The sequence below is a fragment of the Podarcis raffonei genome, chromosome Z (assembly GCF_027172205.1).
Source record: "Podarcis raffonei isolate rPodRaf1 chromosome Z, rPodRaf1.pri, whole genome shotgun sequence".
Taxonomy (NCBI): domain Eukaryota; kingdom Metazoa; phylum Chordata; class Lepidosauria; order Squamata; family Lacertidae; genus Podarcis; species Podarcis raffonei.
In genome coordinates, this window is record NC_070621.1 from 32,523,486 (window position 1) to 32,541,261 (window position 17,776).

At 44.9% G+C, this 17,776-nt stretch overlaps 2 protein-coding genes across 2 annotated transcripts in view; one reads left to right on the top strand and one right to left on the bottom strand.

The window, feature by feature from the left end:
• Window positions 1-212: 212 nt before the first annotated feature.
• CLIC2 (chloride intracellular channel 2) lies at window positions 213-16,524 on the bottom strand. The gene is made up of 6 exons (XM_053373673.1): window positions 15,550-16,524; window positions 8,700-8,809; window positions 7,819-7,944; window positions 3,490-3,596; window positions 2,176-2,357; window positions 213-991 (listed from the first exon to the last, which is right to left on the bottom strand). Exons 1-6 carry the CDS (start codon window positions 15,604-15,606, stop codon window positions 830-832), a joined length of 744 nt encoding a protein of 247 aa, XP_053229648.1. The 5' UTR covers window positions 15,607-16,524; the 3' UTR covers window positions 213-829.
• LOC128406352 (protein eva-1 homolog C-like) overlaps window positions 10,091-17,776 on the top strand; it is a 29,763-nt gene continuing 22,077 nt past the window's right edge. The window contains exon 1 of the mRNA XM_053373672.1: window positions 10,091-10,172. The gene's annotated coding sequence lies outside the window, so the exon portion shown is untranslated. The remainder of the gene's footprint in view (window positions 10,173-17,776) is intronic.

Below are 17,776 nucleotides of genomic sequence, written 5' to 3' on the forward strand. Positions count from 1 at the left end.
CTAGCTATTCCTCTGAAATTTATCCTTTAGAATCATAGACCTGTAGAGTTGGAAGGATCCTGAGGGTCATGTAGTCCATTCCTCTGCAATGTAGGGATCCTGCCCACAGCTGTTCCTGGGTGGCCTCAAACCATCAACCTTCTGGTTAACAGCCAGACGCACTGATCCAATGTGCCACAGGAGGGCCAGAGATATATTTAATTGTATATCCCTGTATATTTGATTACATTGCAAACATTGCAAATATTGCTACTACCCTCATACAGTATCATTAGCTATTAACTGGGGCGGGCAACCAGCACAGATAGGGCACAATCTTGTCAGCTGAGATGGAGCCAAAGGGGAACCTGGAGTGTTGTGGTTAGAAAATGGCAGCATTTAGTGATGATTGCCTTCACCGGCCCCAAGCAGGCACTTTACAGGTGTATGTTTCCCAGCCCCCACCCATCAGCTCTGGCTCCACCTACTGTTGGCCTCCCAGCTACCCGCCATACTAGTCTCAACGGCCACCAGCCCCCCACTGCCACATACCAACCATGTCCAAAGGTCATGGGTTGTTAGCTACTTCTGCCACCACAAAGTGGAATGTATAGCACTTCTGGACATCATGGGAAGAAGGCACTCAGATGTGACAGAACAGACAGAATGAAGAGACTTATTTTTCCCTAAAAAGTTTGAAGAACTCCTTTAGGTCTAGTGTGGTGGAGTGTCCAGAACAAATGTGAGGGGTGTCTCTTGAAGCCAGCATGATGAAAAGAACTCACTGACGAGAGCCTCTCGAGAAGGAGAGTTGGAAATGCCAGGAGCCAATGTGAATGGAATATGGCTCTTAGCTCATCTTCTTGGCCACAGTGGCATAGGTGTGTTCAATCTCCTCATCAGCTGGGCAGGTGTGACTGAACTCATCGCGGGCGTAGGCGTTGTGGAGATAGCGCCAAACTGCTGTCATCTCCAAGGGGATCTCAAAGTTGCGGTACTTTTTTGCAGCGATCTGAGGGGAAGGGATGGATGTAGAGAAATAATAATAATTGGAGACTGATTTCCTCTTAAGCACAAAGTGTTGCTCAGGAGAGAGAAAAGTTGGGGCAATTAATTGGTGATTAAAGCTGGTGCCAGGTTTGGCATGATCCCTGGGCAGGATTATCCAGCACCCCACCTTAGCAAGCTTCCTTGGTGGTAGAATTCCAGTGGGAAATGTGCAGCTGTCTGCCCCTGGTTGGTTCCAAGAGGCAGCCATTTTAAATTGCCTACAGTGGCCCAGAGTGCATCCAAGGCATCATGGGAAATTCTAAATGGCAGTCTCCCAGAACCCACTGCAGAGAGGGGCTTGTGGCAGCCATCAGCACTGGTGGGCCCTGATGGAGTGTGTGGGCCTGGCCAGCTGCATGTCGATGCCAGATGTAGTTAAGGTAGAGAGCGTGACCTTGACAGAAGTTGACAACAGTCTCTCTGTGCTTTAGCTTACATAGAGGAACACAGGGAAGATGCTTTAAACTGAGTCAGACCATTGGTTTATCTAGTTCAGTACTGCCTGCACTAACTGGCAGTGGCACTCCAGGGATTCAGAGGGAGGACATTCCAAGTCCTTCCTGGAGATGCTGGGGACTGAACCTGGGACATTCTGCATGGAAAGCAGATGCTCTGCCAATGAGCTAAGGCCCTTCCCAGCCCTTGTTTGTTGTATGGTAGCATTTGGGAAATTCTGATCCTGTGGTCTAGTGACAAATATTTAGCCCATCTCAAGTCAAGGCTGCAATCAAGCAACATCTTGGGTGGAAGACAAGCTGCAGTGGAACAGAAACAGTGCTGTAAGTGACAGATGTGGTGTATAAGAGTGTTGAACTCTGACCTGGGAGACCAGGGTTCGAATCCCCACTTAAGCCATGAAGCTCACGGGGTGACCTTGGGCCAGTCACTGTCTAGCCCCACTGACCTCGTGGAGTTGTGAGGATGCAATGCAGATTGGTGAACCAAGTACACCACCCTGAGCTCCTTGGAGGAAAAGGTGGTATATAAATTTAATAACTAAAATAAAATACAATAATAATAAACATGGGGCAGAACGGGAAATGCCTTCTTGCATCCCTACCCATAAGCAGCCGCTTGGAGAACTGAGCCTTGATCTCTGGAACAGACATCATCAGCTTAGCATACTGTACTGGGAAATGTACTCACCTTGATTATGTGGAGTTTGGGAAGCAGGTTGCAATCAGCTAATGTCATCCAATTCCCATCTAGGAACTTTCTCTTGGAGACCGGCACATCTTCTGCACAATCTTGGTCAATTTCCTCTGGGAGTGGAGTGCTTAAATAATCATCCAGGCGCTTGAATTCTCTCAACAAAGCCTTTTCCATATCTGAATCATAAGAACCAGCCACGAATTTAAGCGTTTGTCCAATTTAAACAGTTTTAGTCCATCATTTCGCTTTTGCTTTCTAACCAATTTTATCTATTGATTGATGGACTGCCCTGAAATATGTCAACACTGTTATATTTTAAGGGCTTTGCAGATGGGCAAGATAATGGCTACATTTGGCTGCCAAGCTATACCATAGCTCAGCATGGCATGAATAAGCCTAGGAAAGCCTTGGGCTTGCACAAACACCTTTCCTTCTGTCCACCCCTGACACAGCCAGGAGGAGAATGGGGATGCTTGTTGCTTCCAGTTTTGCTTAACCATCAGGGCTGGTCCAGCCATTAGATGGGGTGAGGCACCCACTGCAGGTGGTGTAAGCCCCCCAGGTGGCAACCCTTTTATTGCTTCTGCCAGTGGCAGAGAAGTGGTGCCTGCATCAGCACTGATTTTGGCTGACACCTTGCCAATTTCAGGCAAGATATTGCCGAAATCAGACAAGATCTCATGGAGAATGGGAGATCTCACTTGAAATTGACAAGATCTCACCCCAAATCAGTGCTGATGCTAGTGCCACTTCTCTGCCATCAATGGAGGTGGCAGGGCAGGTGGTGCAGACAATTTGGTGATTAAAACCAATTAAAAAACCCTTGAGGAAATTAATCTGGATTTTAGTGCAAATTTATTCTTGTAAACACATTTTTTGCCCACAATGTTCACTCATGTACAGACTTCTGTAATGCACTTTTGAATATGATTCTCACTAATGTATTTGTTTTTATGCCCTAATATGTGCATTTTTGTAAACATTGTTTGGTTGAAAAAGTGGCATCACAAAATTTGGATAAGTGCACATGGCAAAGGACAGCGGTAATTTAGTTCGTGTATCGTTTTGGGAAGGAGAAATTCAATTAAATAAATTTAAATACTTAACTAACTGACCAACTGCATAACAGATAACTAGGTTCTGTCCCCCCTAACATGAAGCCTGCCCCCCTAAAATAAACGCCATGACTCCCAGATTATCGAGTCCCCTCTTATGAATATGATAATACAATTAGCATCACTCCTATGTATTGTTCTTGCTTATTTCATTCTAGATATTTCCCAAAGGAAATAAATTTAATAATCTTACTTTTGTTTGCTTCCTTGTGGGGGTTCTTGATGTACGCAGAGAACTTGGCAAAAATGTTCCTGCCAACAGCCATAGAATCCTGGTTTTGTGGGGTGAGCCGGGGGTATCTTAATTAGAAGTACAGAGTTAATTTAGATGTGCAGGAAAATAACTCAGAACTCTCATGCTTCCATTGAACCAGCCACTTGCTTATCTTATTGTCTCGAACCCCATCTCATAAGAGCTTGAAAGAACAAGAGACACAATTCTGGACACCATAACAAGGTATTCTAGAGACATGGCATACAACTGAGCACAACACAAGGTCTCTGAAACCTCAGTAGGGTAAAAAGGGGCAGAGTCTGGTAGAGTAGGGGTGGAGGCTAGTGGTACCCAGCAGAAACAGGAGGTGGAACCTGGCAGGTTATAGGAAATACCTGGTAGCTGAGTAAACAATGTTATCTCTCAAGCTAAGCAGAAAACAACCTGCCCCCCTGATTCTGGCTTCTCCCCACTAAGATTTTACACCTCATTCTTAGGACTCTAAGAGGCAAGCTAAACCCTGAAGCTTCATGTCAACTGTTGAAGTGGTACAGAGAAATCCTGTATCTAAGTGGAAGTGTTGTCTTCAGTTTTGCAGGGAGGGTAAGTCCTGGACAAGATGTCTTCAGCCACCACTGTCTGGGCATCCACCTCCTCGTTGCTTTTGCCACTGTGTGCTGGCTTGTGTTGTGAAAATGACATAAGAAAAAGCCCTGCTGCTGCACCAGGCCGGCCAGTGGCCCATCTAGTCCTGCATCCTGTTTTTGCAGTGGTCATAGGAAACCCGCAAGGGACTCCTTGGCCCAATTTGCATCACCACTGAAAAGGATGCTGCTGCTGCTGCAGCTCCTCCTCCTCCTCTTTGCTCAGCCCACCTGCTTGCTGCTTTAGAGAAGACAGGCAAGCAGGCAGCAAAATCAAGGAGGAGGAACATCAGGGTCAGAGGACTATAGGGGTTGGCAGTGGGGGGCCACTACTGGGAGCCCAATGATGCTGACCTTTTAAAAATAAGCTTTGCTAGTAGGCAACAAAATTTGATCAGGCAGGGCTGGCAATTTGCTGAGCATTCAGCCTCTGCACAGCTGTTAAAGCCTTTCTGGTGCTGGTTTGTGGGAAGAGAAAAGCTTGTAATGCAACTTACAACCAGCAGAGGGTACTGCTGTAATACTTTGCATTTCCTTCGAGCCCTTGGCACTGACCTTTTAGGTTGTGGACATGCCATATATTTAAAGCACATCGTTTCCCCCAAAGAATCCTGGAAACGGCAGTTTGTCCCTCACTGAGTTATAATTCCCAGCACCCTTAATAAACAACAGTGCCCAGGATTCTTTATGGAGTATCACGTGGTTTAAACATGCTTTAAATATATGGTATGCCTTAGTGTCTTAAGCTGAAATTTTGACACCAAAGTGTCTTTTGGGATTTTTTCTTTTTTTTACAACAAAGGGATGTGGAACATGAAAACAGTATAGTTCTCTGGGCGTAATCTATACTCTCGTGTGACACCTGAAAGACTAGATTCAGAATGGCATACACTTTCTTTCTCCCCAAGAAGATAAGAACCATTGCAGCCTAGTGGTTAGAGCTGGGATACAGTACTTGTGGCCCTCTGGGTGTCATTGGACTCCAGCTCCCGTCAGCCCTGGCCAGCAAAGCATCTGCGTTTCTCTTGCGCTTGCGACTGATTGCAAGGGAGACCCTTTGCAGAGCATTAGTCCTTTAAAGTGCCTCCTGTTTACTGCAGCTGTGGCCAGAGAATTGAGAGAGCACGTGCCAACTATGACTGCATCTTGGCTATGCTCCTATCCTTAGCTCTCTTGTTTCCCTTGGCTTGGCTATGGATGCACAGTCCTTTAAAGAGCAAAGAGACCCCATAAGGGAGTGGGGGTGGAAATAAATTCTTGAACTTCGCTGCCATTGCATCCCTACAATTGAACACTGGGGCATGCATGTAGTCTTCCCATCTGCAACCTTCTCTGTGCCTCTCCCACTTTCTTTGGGGCTCTCTGTGTCCTTCTCTCTCCTCCTCAATGCCCCCCCCTCTCTTCCCTGCAGTGATAGAGAACTTCCCTTTATTGTTTTTTAATCTCTCCAGCCAATACACTTCCTCCCCGATCCTGGTGGGGAAACAGATGGGTTTTACAAGCAGTCCCTGTCTCTCAACGGGAGGCCAAAATCACGGTCACTCCAACCCCTGCAAGAGGTCATTGCTTAGTTGCATATGTTCATTTCACATTCCGAAAGACACAGCTATCACGTTGGTGAGCATCCTAGCGGAGCTAAAATTGTGTCGCTCTGGACTCTGTTGCTGTCGCCTTCTGTACAGGGGTCGGGAAATTTTGGGATGGGAAACCTGTGCACTCCAACTCCCATCAGCCCCAGCCATCATGGTCAAGGATCAAGGATGGTGGGACTCACTAGTCCAAAGACAAAGGACAAAATGCTGCCCCCTCTGCATTCCTTGTAGAGAATCCAACTAGATTGGCAATTGATTCTTATTACTTCAGTCCTGATGACAGGTCAGAATCCTCTCAGCACACCTGAAGGCATCAAATCAGCTTGAGGGGGAGCATGGCAGGCCAAGAAGCATGCACTGGTCTGCCCCATCATCAGATGAGAAAGGCCAGTGGATTTGGAGGGAACAACCAGAGAGCAGCTACCACTGCTCACCAGTGTCTGCTGCTTGAGACAGTAGCCTCAGTGTGCCTTGTGGTAGGGCAGGCCCTGCCTTGAGTCACACATCCCTGCCACGGTGGAGGCAAAAACCAGTTTTGTCTGGTGAGGACAGAAAGAAAAACAACAGGAAAAGGGTGGAGGCACTTCCAGACCGTTGCTAATTTTTGGTGGGATTCAACCACATACCAGCAAAATCAAGCTGTGTAACTGGGAGACCTTTCACAAAAAACCCAGTTCTCTGAAAGATCAGACTTTCTGCAGTAAGGAAAGGAATGGGGAAATGCACTGGGAAGAGTAGGACAACACTTACTCTGATGCAACGTCATCTGACCTCCCTACAAACAAAGCAAGATGGATGCTCATTAAGTAGCCAATATTCACTAATCTCCGTGCATACATATTGGGGCGAATGTTCCATAAACAGGGTGTTTGGAAGCACTCAGAAATGAGTTTTTGGTTTCACCCGGGGAGCTGGATTTCCTAAATAAAAAAATTCCAAGTAGACTGACATTACGTGTTGGGCTAGCAAGGCCTGCCTGTGTGTTTGCTCCTGCACCCTTATATCTTTCTCGAAACACAAATGATTACGATGGCGCAACCATTTCCCAGTGGCCGAAAGAAAATAGATGCTGTAAGGGCTGCCATGGGCTTCCTACAGTACATGGGAGGAGCCTGATATAATAGTGACTTATTCTCCTTTCCCCAACAATAGAATGTTGCGATACTCTTTGGACGAAGGAGTGCTTTTATATGGTGTGTTATAAATAAATCTATTTATACCTCTTCTGTTTATAAAAAGGGTAGAGCATGCAGCACAAGCCGTGTTTATTTCCAAGGTCTGACTGATGCAAGTTCCTGATTCTAGTCACATCCACACCATACACTGAAAGCACTGTTATGCCACTTTACCATCCATGCAAACTGTAGCTTATTAACAGCACCCTTAACACAGTACAGTTCCCAGGATTCCCCACATCTATTAAAGTGGGAGAATAGTGTTTTAAATGTATGGTGCAGCTGTGACCAGCCTTTTTTTATCTGTTCCTCACTGCCAGCATCCCACAGCCCCTCATCTGCAGGTAATAAGGCTTCTGTCCCTTTAACCATGGCAGCACAGGTAAAACCTCAACAGATGCAGCTTTCTCCCTCAGCGACAGCACCATGATAGGGAATACTTTATTCAATGCCTTTCTATGTGCTTCACAGCTGTTAAAGACACTTGAAGCCCTGCCAAAGCTGGTGGTTGCAAAACCTATCCTCCTGGTTCATTTAGGGAGCATTGCACATTTGGTCAGAGTGAAAGGGACAGTCAAACAGATTAAATAACCCAATAGATAAGACCACAGCTTGAATTTCCCTGCTTAGTTTGAATTGACAGGATACAGCTTTTACAGGTGATCGATTAGAGGAAGGCAGTTTCTCTACATTGTGCATGGAAAATGCAACAGAATTCTGCCTCAGCACCTGGCATTGCACAGAAGAAAAGAGTGCCTCTGTACATGCATCAAGTGCTTTTTCTGCACAACCGAAATAACATCTGAAATCAGAGCAAAGGGGCTAACATAACATTTTCAGAGGGATATGTATCTAGGAGGAAATGAAAGGAGCCTAAGATGTTAAATATTGAGGTACTTGGGTGGTGGAAGAGTCTGCTCCAGAAAGTCTTCAATCTTCAGGAAGTCTGTTTTCAGCTCCTTGTTGAACACCATGAACGGAGGCTTGGTCCCAGGGGCCAGGTCCTTTAGCTCTTCAGGTTTCCTAAACAATGGGGGTCAACAGAAGAAGGAAAGGAAAAGGAAAAGGGTGTCCTTCTGCCTATATTGGAGGTATTCTGCCTATATTGGAGCCTAAATGGACCATTTAGATATCATGGCTAGTAGCCACTCCTCTAAGCTTCTTTTAAAGACTGTGCATCTCTCTCCACGTGGCTATCACTGCAACAAAGGCCCTGCATCCCAAAAGTTAACTGGGTATTGCAGGAAACCTCAGGCCTGAGGGCCAAATGCACCCCTCCAGGCTACTCTATCTGGCCTTGGGGATTATCCCCAGGCCACACCCACTTCCCAGGTTGACACCCCCACCGAAACTGCTTTGCATCATCCTTGAGTGTTTTTGCCTGATTGGAATAGATGTTTGCCTCTATGGCAGACAATGTGTGTGTGTGTGTGTGTGTGTGTGTGTGTGTGTGTGTGTAGATAGATGCACAGACTTTAAAAGAAGTTTCATCTAGAAAGATGCAGACCTTATGGCTACAATATAATGTTTTTTCCTTTCTTCCCCCAGCCACCCACCTCTCTGCTTTGTTTAACCAGTTCTGCCTGATTAACAATTCTCGAGAACTCAGAACTCGAGAATATGTGAACATTTATATATATATATATATATATATATATATATATATATATATATATATAAATGTTCCTAATAAAGATGCTGCCAAACTGCAGGTCTTGGAATTTCTCTAATCTTTTGTGAAGCATGAAGGATGCAGAGGTCCACCTCCATCCTCTTACCTGGTCATATCAACTGTTGTCACGTTGAACCGGACGCCTTTGAGCCACAAGACCATGAAGAGGCTTTGGCAGAAGGGGCAGTTCCCAATGTTCTCTCCATCTAAGCCAGCCTGCAGTTAGAGGCAGAATGGGAAGCACTCATTGGCCATCCCTCTATGAGAGGAGCTTCACAACACACACAAACACCCCGACAAGGAAAGATTCTGGCAGTTCTAAACAGCTAATTTTCTGCGTTATACGGTGCACATGCAACAGAGAAGTCTCAGATCATGCTGGCAGCTGCTTTGTGGAAAACGGTGGTTAAAAAATGCTTTATTTATTTAGTGTTGGGTGTTCACAGAACTTAGAATTTTAGAGCTGAATGGGGCCTTAGAAGCAGGTTTCCCCCCCCTCCAGCTGGAACTTGCTGGAACTCTGTTCCGGCACCTCTTAAGTGGGCATCATTGCCATTATAAGAGAACAAGGGACACGTTTATGGTGAGTTCTGGCACCTCTTTTTCCAGAAAAATAGCACTGCTTAGAGGTAATCAAATCTACACACCCCATTTAATGCAGGATTTGAAGTACAAGATACAACTACAGCATCCTTGGAGGCTGACTGTTTTCCCTTTGCTCAAATAGCCCCAGGGATGGAGAGTTCACCTCCTTCTGGCGAATCAGAGCAGCACACGGAAACGCCGTTTACGTTCCCGCCGGAGCGGTACCTATTTATCTCCTTGCACTTTAACGTGCTTTCGAATTGCTAGGTTGGCAGAAGCAGGGACCGAGCAACGGGAGCTTACCTCGTTGCGGGGATTCGAACCACTGACCTTCTGATCAACAAGCCCTAGACTCTGGTTTAACCCACAGTGCCACCCGCGTCCATGTAATATTACTATGTTGGGGCGAGGGAACAGATGAAGGCAGGAATTGAGTGTGTGAGGGAGAGAAAGACGGGTTCCAGATGCAAATAGGACAGGTGGCTCCTGCAATTTTAATGGATGTATGGAAGAATGAACTCTTGGAAGCTGTAGCTTGTTATGCAAGCTGCAGCTACTGAAATGCGCTCCTCTACACAACTAAAGTGTAGCAGCCTAGCTCTCTTTCTCCAGCTACCTGAGAAACGGAGTCATTGCTGGGACATGGTACTCATTCCTATGCAGCTACTCAGATGAAAGTTCCACTGAGGCTTACTCCAATGCAAACTTGCACAGAACTGTAGCCTAGACTCCGATTCTTGAGCAAGTTTCCAGTCTCCAAATCTCATACCACTTTGAAATGGGTTTTGGGAACTGTTTTGTTGCAGCAGCAAATTATGCCCTTAGCTTTGCTTGCTGTTATTCCTGAGTCCTGACGTCGAGCAGAACTCCACACCATACATTTAAAACATGTGACTTCTCCCAAAGCATCCTGGGAACTGTTGTTTTTTAAGGGTGCTGGGAATTGCAGCTCTGTGAGGGGCATTTCCCGTAACAGTTTCTGGGATTCTTTGAGGTAAGCCATGTGCTTTGGACGCGTGTTGGATGTGTTTTAAATGCATGGTGTGGATCTGCCCTTATCCTGCCACCAGCTGCCATGCCCCTTGCCCCCCACCCCAGGTGCAACAGACAGCAGTCACCACTGAGTAGCTCTCATGAATAGATCACCAGGCTAAGCCCACCCCATCTCAAACCCTGGGAGGTGCCGCTTAGCTGGAAGCTGGCATTATTTATTTTCTTTCTCTTGCTTTCAAATGAAACCGTACATTGCTTCCGTTTCCTTAGGTGGGAGCTGTATCAGGGGTGAAAGCAATACTGAAAGCCCTTGGTGTTCTTTGCCAGTCTATTGTGGCAAAATATTATCTTCTTGGCCTGTGGCTGTCAGGGCCTCGGGAAGTGAGATAAAGGAAAATACACAGAACTCTTGGTTGGGAAACCTGGAAGGAGAATGACAGTGTTTTGGTATTGTAGTCCAACAGGAAGGGAGTCTGCACACTGGCCAGGGAAAACCTCAAGAGGGAAGGTGTGGAGGAAATAATATACTAAAGTTTTCCATAACAATAATCCCCATCCTTTTATTTCTGTTTCTTTTCATTAGTGAAGCTAAGGAGCCTATTCATCTTTTCCAGAGATCAAATCTGTGTTTTCCCCACAACAACACCCTCTTTGAACTCTTGAGATTTGATGTAGAAATAACTTCGCACAATCATGTTAGCCTGCTTTAGTTTGAAACCACTCTCCTGTACAACACTAAGGTATAGAAACTTATTTTCAGAAAATGAAGAAAAAGAAAAGAAACAGTCACCTGGCAACTTCCCACTTTCCCAATATAGGCTCGTTCACACATTACACTGAACAGAGGGACAAGTTGTCCCTACATGTGGACAAGTATTTGTGTGAAAGTATTTGGATGTTGGGGACACGGGTGGCGCTGTGGGTTAAACCACAGAGCCTAGGGCTTGCCGATCAGAAGGTCGGCAGTTCGAATCCCCGCAATGGGGTGAGCTCCCGTTGTTCGATCCCTGCTCCTGCCAACCTAGCAGTTCAAAAGCATGTCAAAGTGCAAGTAGATCAATAGGTACCGCTCTGGTGGGAAGGTAAACGGCATTTCCGTGCGCTGCTCTGATTCACCAGAAGCAGCTTAGTCATGCTGGCCACATGACTTGGATGCTGTACACTGGCTCCCTCAGCCAATAAAACGAGATGAGCGCCGCAACCCCAGAGTCGGTCACGACTGGATCTAATGGTCAGGGGTCCCTTTACCTTTACCTATTTGGATGTTACATGTACAGGAGCACACAGATCAAGCACTGTGTTCCCAGGTGCACAAAATGTACACTTATTAAATATGATGTTTAAACACTGCTTATGTCAGGCCTAGACTGGTTTTAGTATTATGGGGTGTACTTTGTTTTTCTACTAGAACCCAGAGATCCACCAACCAGGGGCATTGTTAAGAGAATGGACCATGAAACCCAACCTCTGGTACCTTAATTATGATTTGTTAAGATAAATGAAGCCGTAGCACTTCAGAGAGGTGATGTCAGCAATCTTTACAATGCTCCTGCAAGGTAGACCAGTAATACTATATCAATGTACTGATGGGTTGCTCTCCAGCAACCACTGTTGCCTGCAACTGGCCCTCAGGGGCAAAGAAATTGCACACCCCTTGTATACTGCTTAGTTTCAGCAAAACGTCAATTTCAGTTCTCTTTGTTTCTCATTTTTCAAAACTTAAATTGAGTTCTCCACATTTTGCAGAAAGTTGCGATTAAAAAAAGATTCATTGTGATAATGTGCCAGCATTTCTCCTAATACACACTTTTTAATATGCAGTTTTGACTAAATACACATCTTTGCAAGCAATTTCCCCTAATGCAATGCATTTTTCTTTGTTATTTACACTAATATATTAATTTAATGTACACTTTCCTCTAACGTATGCATTTTTTAAAAAAATTATTGTAAACATGGTCTGGTTTTAAAGAATAGCTGTGTTTCGGTTCACGTGTTCTTTCAGATTTGATGGATTCGCTTTTAAATGCAAAGTGAATTGCCTGATGAGAGTTATAGTCCAGCAACAACTGCAAGATGCAGTTACATCTTGTAATATTGCAGAGGAGGGCATGACTGGTCAGCATGAACCCTTAACAAGACCAATACATTACAAGGTAGGGATGGGGAACCTGTGGTCCTGCAATTGTTGTGGATTCTCCTTCCTTGGAGGTTTTTAAGCATAGGTTTGATGGCCATTTGTCATGGATGCTTTAGGTTAGGGGGTTGGACTAGATGACCCTTGAGGTCCCTTCCAAGTCTAAAATTCTAAATTCTACGATTCTGTGATTCAGTTCCTACCTCTGCTGCAACATTTCATTACCGGTTACACTTGTAATCTATAGTACAGCCGTAGCTTAGGCTATACCTTCAAAGTACATTTGAAACACATTCTTGTTTCAGACTCTTGGCTCTGTAGTTCACCCCTCACAGAATTACAATTATTAGAAACCCCTAACAGTGCCCAGACGTCTTTTTGGATATGTGTGCTTTAAATGTGCTTTAATGTATCATGTATGCACCTTAAAGACTCAAGCTGTGCCCACACTATAACTTTGGAGCGTATTCGAAGCACATTCTTTCCCTCAAGGAATTCTGGGCATTGTAGTTCACCCCTCACAGAGTTACAATTCTTTTTTCTTTTTTAAACAAACAATGTTATTAAAAGGTTTTCCACATATAACACAATAAAAACCAAACAAAGGAAATATCTAAAGAGAGCAAAAGAATAAAAAGGAAAAGGAAAGAGAGAGGAAAAAGAAAAAAGCAACACACAACATAGAAACGAATTTTTTAATATTCTATCAACCTTCTGTCTTAGACTTCAATTCACAGAGATCCATGTCTTCCCAGCTTCCACCTGGGACAGCTCCCAGCTTTCTCAGCCTCACACCTTGAGGAAAAACCATTCTATTCTGTCTCACGCACAGAACTCTTCTATCGATCTTTCAGTTATAATTCTCAGCCACCCTTCACAAACCACAGTGCCCTGAAGTACCGTATTTTTTGCTCTATAAGACTTACTTTTTTCCTCCTAAAAAGTAAGGGGAAATGTGTGTGCGTCTTATGGAGCGAATGCAGGCTGCACAGCTATCCCAGAAGCCAGAACAGCAAGAGGGATTGCTGCTTTCACTGTGCAGCGATCCCTCTTGCTGTTCTGGCTTCTGAGATTCAGAATATTTTTTTTCTTGTTTTCCTCCTCTGAAAACTAGGTGCGTCTTGTGGTCTGGTGCGTCTTATAGAGCGAAAAATACGGTATGTGAGGGAAGAATGGGCTTCGAATGTGCTTTAATGGTACAGTTTGCACAAAGCCTTAGCAAGAGAGGCTGAAAGATATAGCCTTAAAAGAATAACAACAACAACAACGAAAAAAATACTGCAGCCATTTTTTGGGCACTGCACAGTTCTTATCTGTATCCTGTAAAAACATTCACATTTACTATGGGACAGATCTCTGTGACAGGGCTGATAAGTTAAGGGTGAACGTCAGGCACAACAACTTCCTGAGAGGAGCACTGCCTCTCCCCACGCTGGTCCCCAAACTAACTAAGCTTCTGAAAACACCGAAAGCCAAGCAAACAATGTGGAATCTGTGGCATGAATCTGTGGTGGAGGCAGACTCTGGTTGCACATGCAACATACATTTAAAGCACAGACACCAAAGAAGCATGGGAACTGTAGTTTATCCCTTACAGAGCTACAACCCAGCACCCTGAACAAACTACAGTTCCCAGGATTCTTTAGGAGGCAAAACGGCTTTAAATGTATGGCGTATACTCAGTCTCTGGCTCCCGTGGGCACACTGTGTACACATCAGTACACTAAATCTTCAGTGTTGTGAAATCCAAGCAAGTCCAAACTTTTGGGTCTGTGAACTGGTCACACCCAAGCATGCAACCAAAACTTTGGTGTGTCAGACAGGCTATTTATAAGCACAAAGAAGTGCACAAACACATAGGAACATAGCACATTAATGCAGTGGCATAGTTAAGCTAATCTTAAACTCTGGACTAAGTGGGTGGTACTCAACTAAGATGCTGAGAGTTGTTAAGGGATCTACTGTTCCCAGCACAGATCTACAGTTTTCAGAGTTCCCTGGAAGAGGGATGATTGCTGAGCCACTCAAGGAATTGTAGCCCCATGATGGGGATAAAGCTCTCCAAACACTCTTAGTGCCCTTAACAAACTACAGTTCCCAGGATTGTTTGGGAGAAGCTGTGAATGTTGAAACCGCTTTAAATGGATAGTACAGATGGAGCCCAAATTTGCTCCATTAATTTCAACAGGTCTTCTGCGAGGCACATACCTCCACATGTGGTGGGAGTGCCCCAAAATCCAACTATTCTGGACAACAGCCATACGGGAAATAAGTAAAATAACCAAGCAAGTATTAGAAATCACCCCAGAAATGGCCCTACTAAACATCTTCCAAGACAACAGTGCCCATTTACACCACAAAGAACTCATAACCCACCTACTCTCAGCAGCCAGAAGCATCATAACCAGACACTGGAGAGACCTGTCAGGAATAAGTATGGACCAATGGTACCAAATACTATGGGAAACAGCCTTACTAGAAAAATTAACCAATAAACTGAAACTGACATGGGGACAAATAAAAAAAGACACCTTCACCCCGGTATGGCTCCCTTTTATCATGTACACAGCCCAACAAGACAATGACAAAAATCCACCAACAGCATACAAATCAATATGGCTAACCTGATCCAAAACACCCACCCACCCCACTCACACATGAAAACAAAGACCACCACAGCCAACCACAAATGAACAGCCACACCCTAGGCCAACCCCAACCTCTCTCACCACCAAAGGAACACAAGCGAACAGCAAAGAACCTGCACAAGCAACGCTGACACCAAACCCTACATTTAGTAAGTAAAATAGAAACATCGCCACAAGACCCCACCCCCATCCATCTTCCCCCCATCCACCTCCTTCCCCCTTTTCTTCCTAATGTCTCAACAAATGAAACTGATTTGTAAAAATGTTACATGGGGGGGGGGAATACGAGAGAGAGACATTGCAAACACTTTTGTAAATCAAGAAAATCTTTAATAAAAAAACAAAGAGGTCTTCTGTGAGTAAAACTTAGTTGAATGACTCCTATAAGTCTTACAGGATTATTTCACTTAACTAAGCCAGCCCAACTGCATTTGGGGACCTTCCTATTCATTCTGGGAAGAAGGGAAAGCAGCAGCTGATCTGAGGCTGATGCAAAAATACCCCAGGGCTTTTGTTGCAGGTCCCATTACTAAACATATTTTCCTGACCGGCTTCTGCCCCAAAGCTTCACCATGAATTAGTCCAACCCTTACCTTGACAAAGAGCTCAATCTCCGGTTCCTTCAGGGGGCTGCGAAGTCGACTTGCCATCGTCTCTTCTTCTGCCCGCAAAACACTGCTGGTGAACGGTTATTTCGCTCTGGTTGTCTCTCAGCAAATGTCCACAGGGAAGCAGGTGGGAGTTCTGACAGTACGGAGTTTTTCTCCAGGCAGCCGTGAAGATGAGTCCCTCTCCAGGACTGTATGTCACTTGGCTATGAGTTCACCCCCGTCACTTTCCTTCCTTCCTCCAAACTATTTAAGCCAGGAGCTTTGAGGTGTGCAGACTGACCCCATGGGGTGGGGGGATTTCCACAGAGGCCTACCAGGTTCCAGGCGTGAGTCAGCAATGTTGGGCTATCAAAGAGCAACACACCACCTTCTCCTCTGGTATATCAAGGAAGCCAGATGTTGCCCTGACTCTCTGAGAAACATCCCAGAATAACTTCTGTTCTTTGAGTGCAACTCCACAGCTACCAGAGTTTCTATTACAGGAAACAAGCCGGAGATTTTCCTGTAGTGGTTTAAGAGGTTGCTTATTTAATATATCACTCCTAGATTTGGGGGGTTTTCTGGGGTGTGTGTGATACCTTCTCTCATGCACTTTCAGTATACTAAGATACTCCCATTTTTGAGGGCCCAGGGGCACATTTAGAAATCTAATAAACTGTCATGGGTACCATGAAATACCTACCCTTTCCACACACTGGTGATGCTCAGACACAAAGAACTGGAAAAAACAGCCCCTTGACAAAATTTCCCCATAATATATCATACTGCAACACACACCTGCAACCCCACAGACTCCAATGCATACAAATACAACCCCACATACCAACACAAACCTCGGTAAAACACACCTATTACTCCCTCACATCCAGAACCTCACAAATCCCAAAGCATCTGAAACTTCCACATCCCCTGCAACCCCACATCCCCTTCCTACGACCCCACACATTATTGCTAGAGCAGGGTGTTCCAATATGTGGCCCACATGTGGCCCTCAAGGCCTTTTTTTGGTGGCCCTCAGTAACATTTTATGCCCCCCCCCCATGGCTGAGTGTCTGTGCAGGATGGGAGGGATGGGAATGAAGAAAGGAATATTCTGGAAGATCAGATAACTGACTGGCAAGAACCCTGGCATCATTCCACACTGCAACATTTTATTGCAGATCCCATGACCAAACTCAAAATGTTTACACTTTATATTTTATTTCATTTAATAAACAAAATGAAAACAAAACTCTAAAACTAAACAAAAAACTATCACTCAACACAACTGAATCTTTCCCCTTATTTTGAAGGGAGGAAGTTTTCCTCTCTAAACAATTTAACAAAGCCTAGAAACTGGAGGAAAACCATGCTGCCTTTCTTCGGAGCAAGCCACGAGGCAAAACCGGCTGATGTTTGTCCAGTATGTTGTGTTCTGCCATAAATAGCCGCCTTTCACAGCTCTGTTTAAAGAGCTCCATTGGTGCTCCTCTGTGTCTTGCCTTTTTGTCCTTGCTGACCTCAGTTTTCAAAACCAGCGTATTCTGTAGGCAGTGGTGGATGAGACAATCTCTTTGGCTGTGGGGCATTCAACCAAACTCATTGATGTGTTGCTGAGGGATTAACCCAGCCTCCCCCAGCCCAGTGCCCTCCAGATGTTTGGGATTATGGCTCCCACCAGCCTCACTCAACACAGATTTTGGGGTTCAAGAACCCCACAGCCCCTGCTTTTGTGGGGAGGGAGCAGCTGCCTGGCTTTCTGTTCACCTCACCTTGGCCTACATTTCACCAAGAGATTGTCCAGGCTGCTACTGATCTCTTGGCAAAACTGCTGCTTTAAAGTACAAACCAAAATCGATAGGCATCGTAACCCAGGTGTATGATGGCCAATTTAAAAATGAACCTGAGAGGATATATATATCTGCAAGCTGAGTAAGTGACTGTCTATGGCATCAGACCACAAGGGGCATCTAAATCCAAAAAACCCAATAAATTTCAAGTTTTACATAACTGGTTTAAAAAAGGAAGGAAACAGGGAAACCAGATTCTACAACAGGTATCATCATTCAGATGTGACAGAAATATACTTATCAGCTGCACACCATCGTATTGTGTTTATAAATCTGTAAAGAAATAACCATAATCAAAATGTCACTAAGCCAGGTAGCTGCTCTTGGTTTGGTGTACATTAAAGGTTTTAATATATGCTAAATACGAAATCATAAAGGTA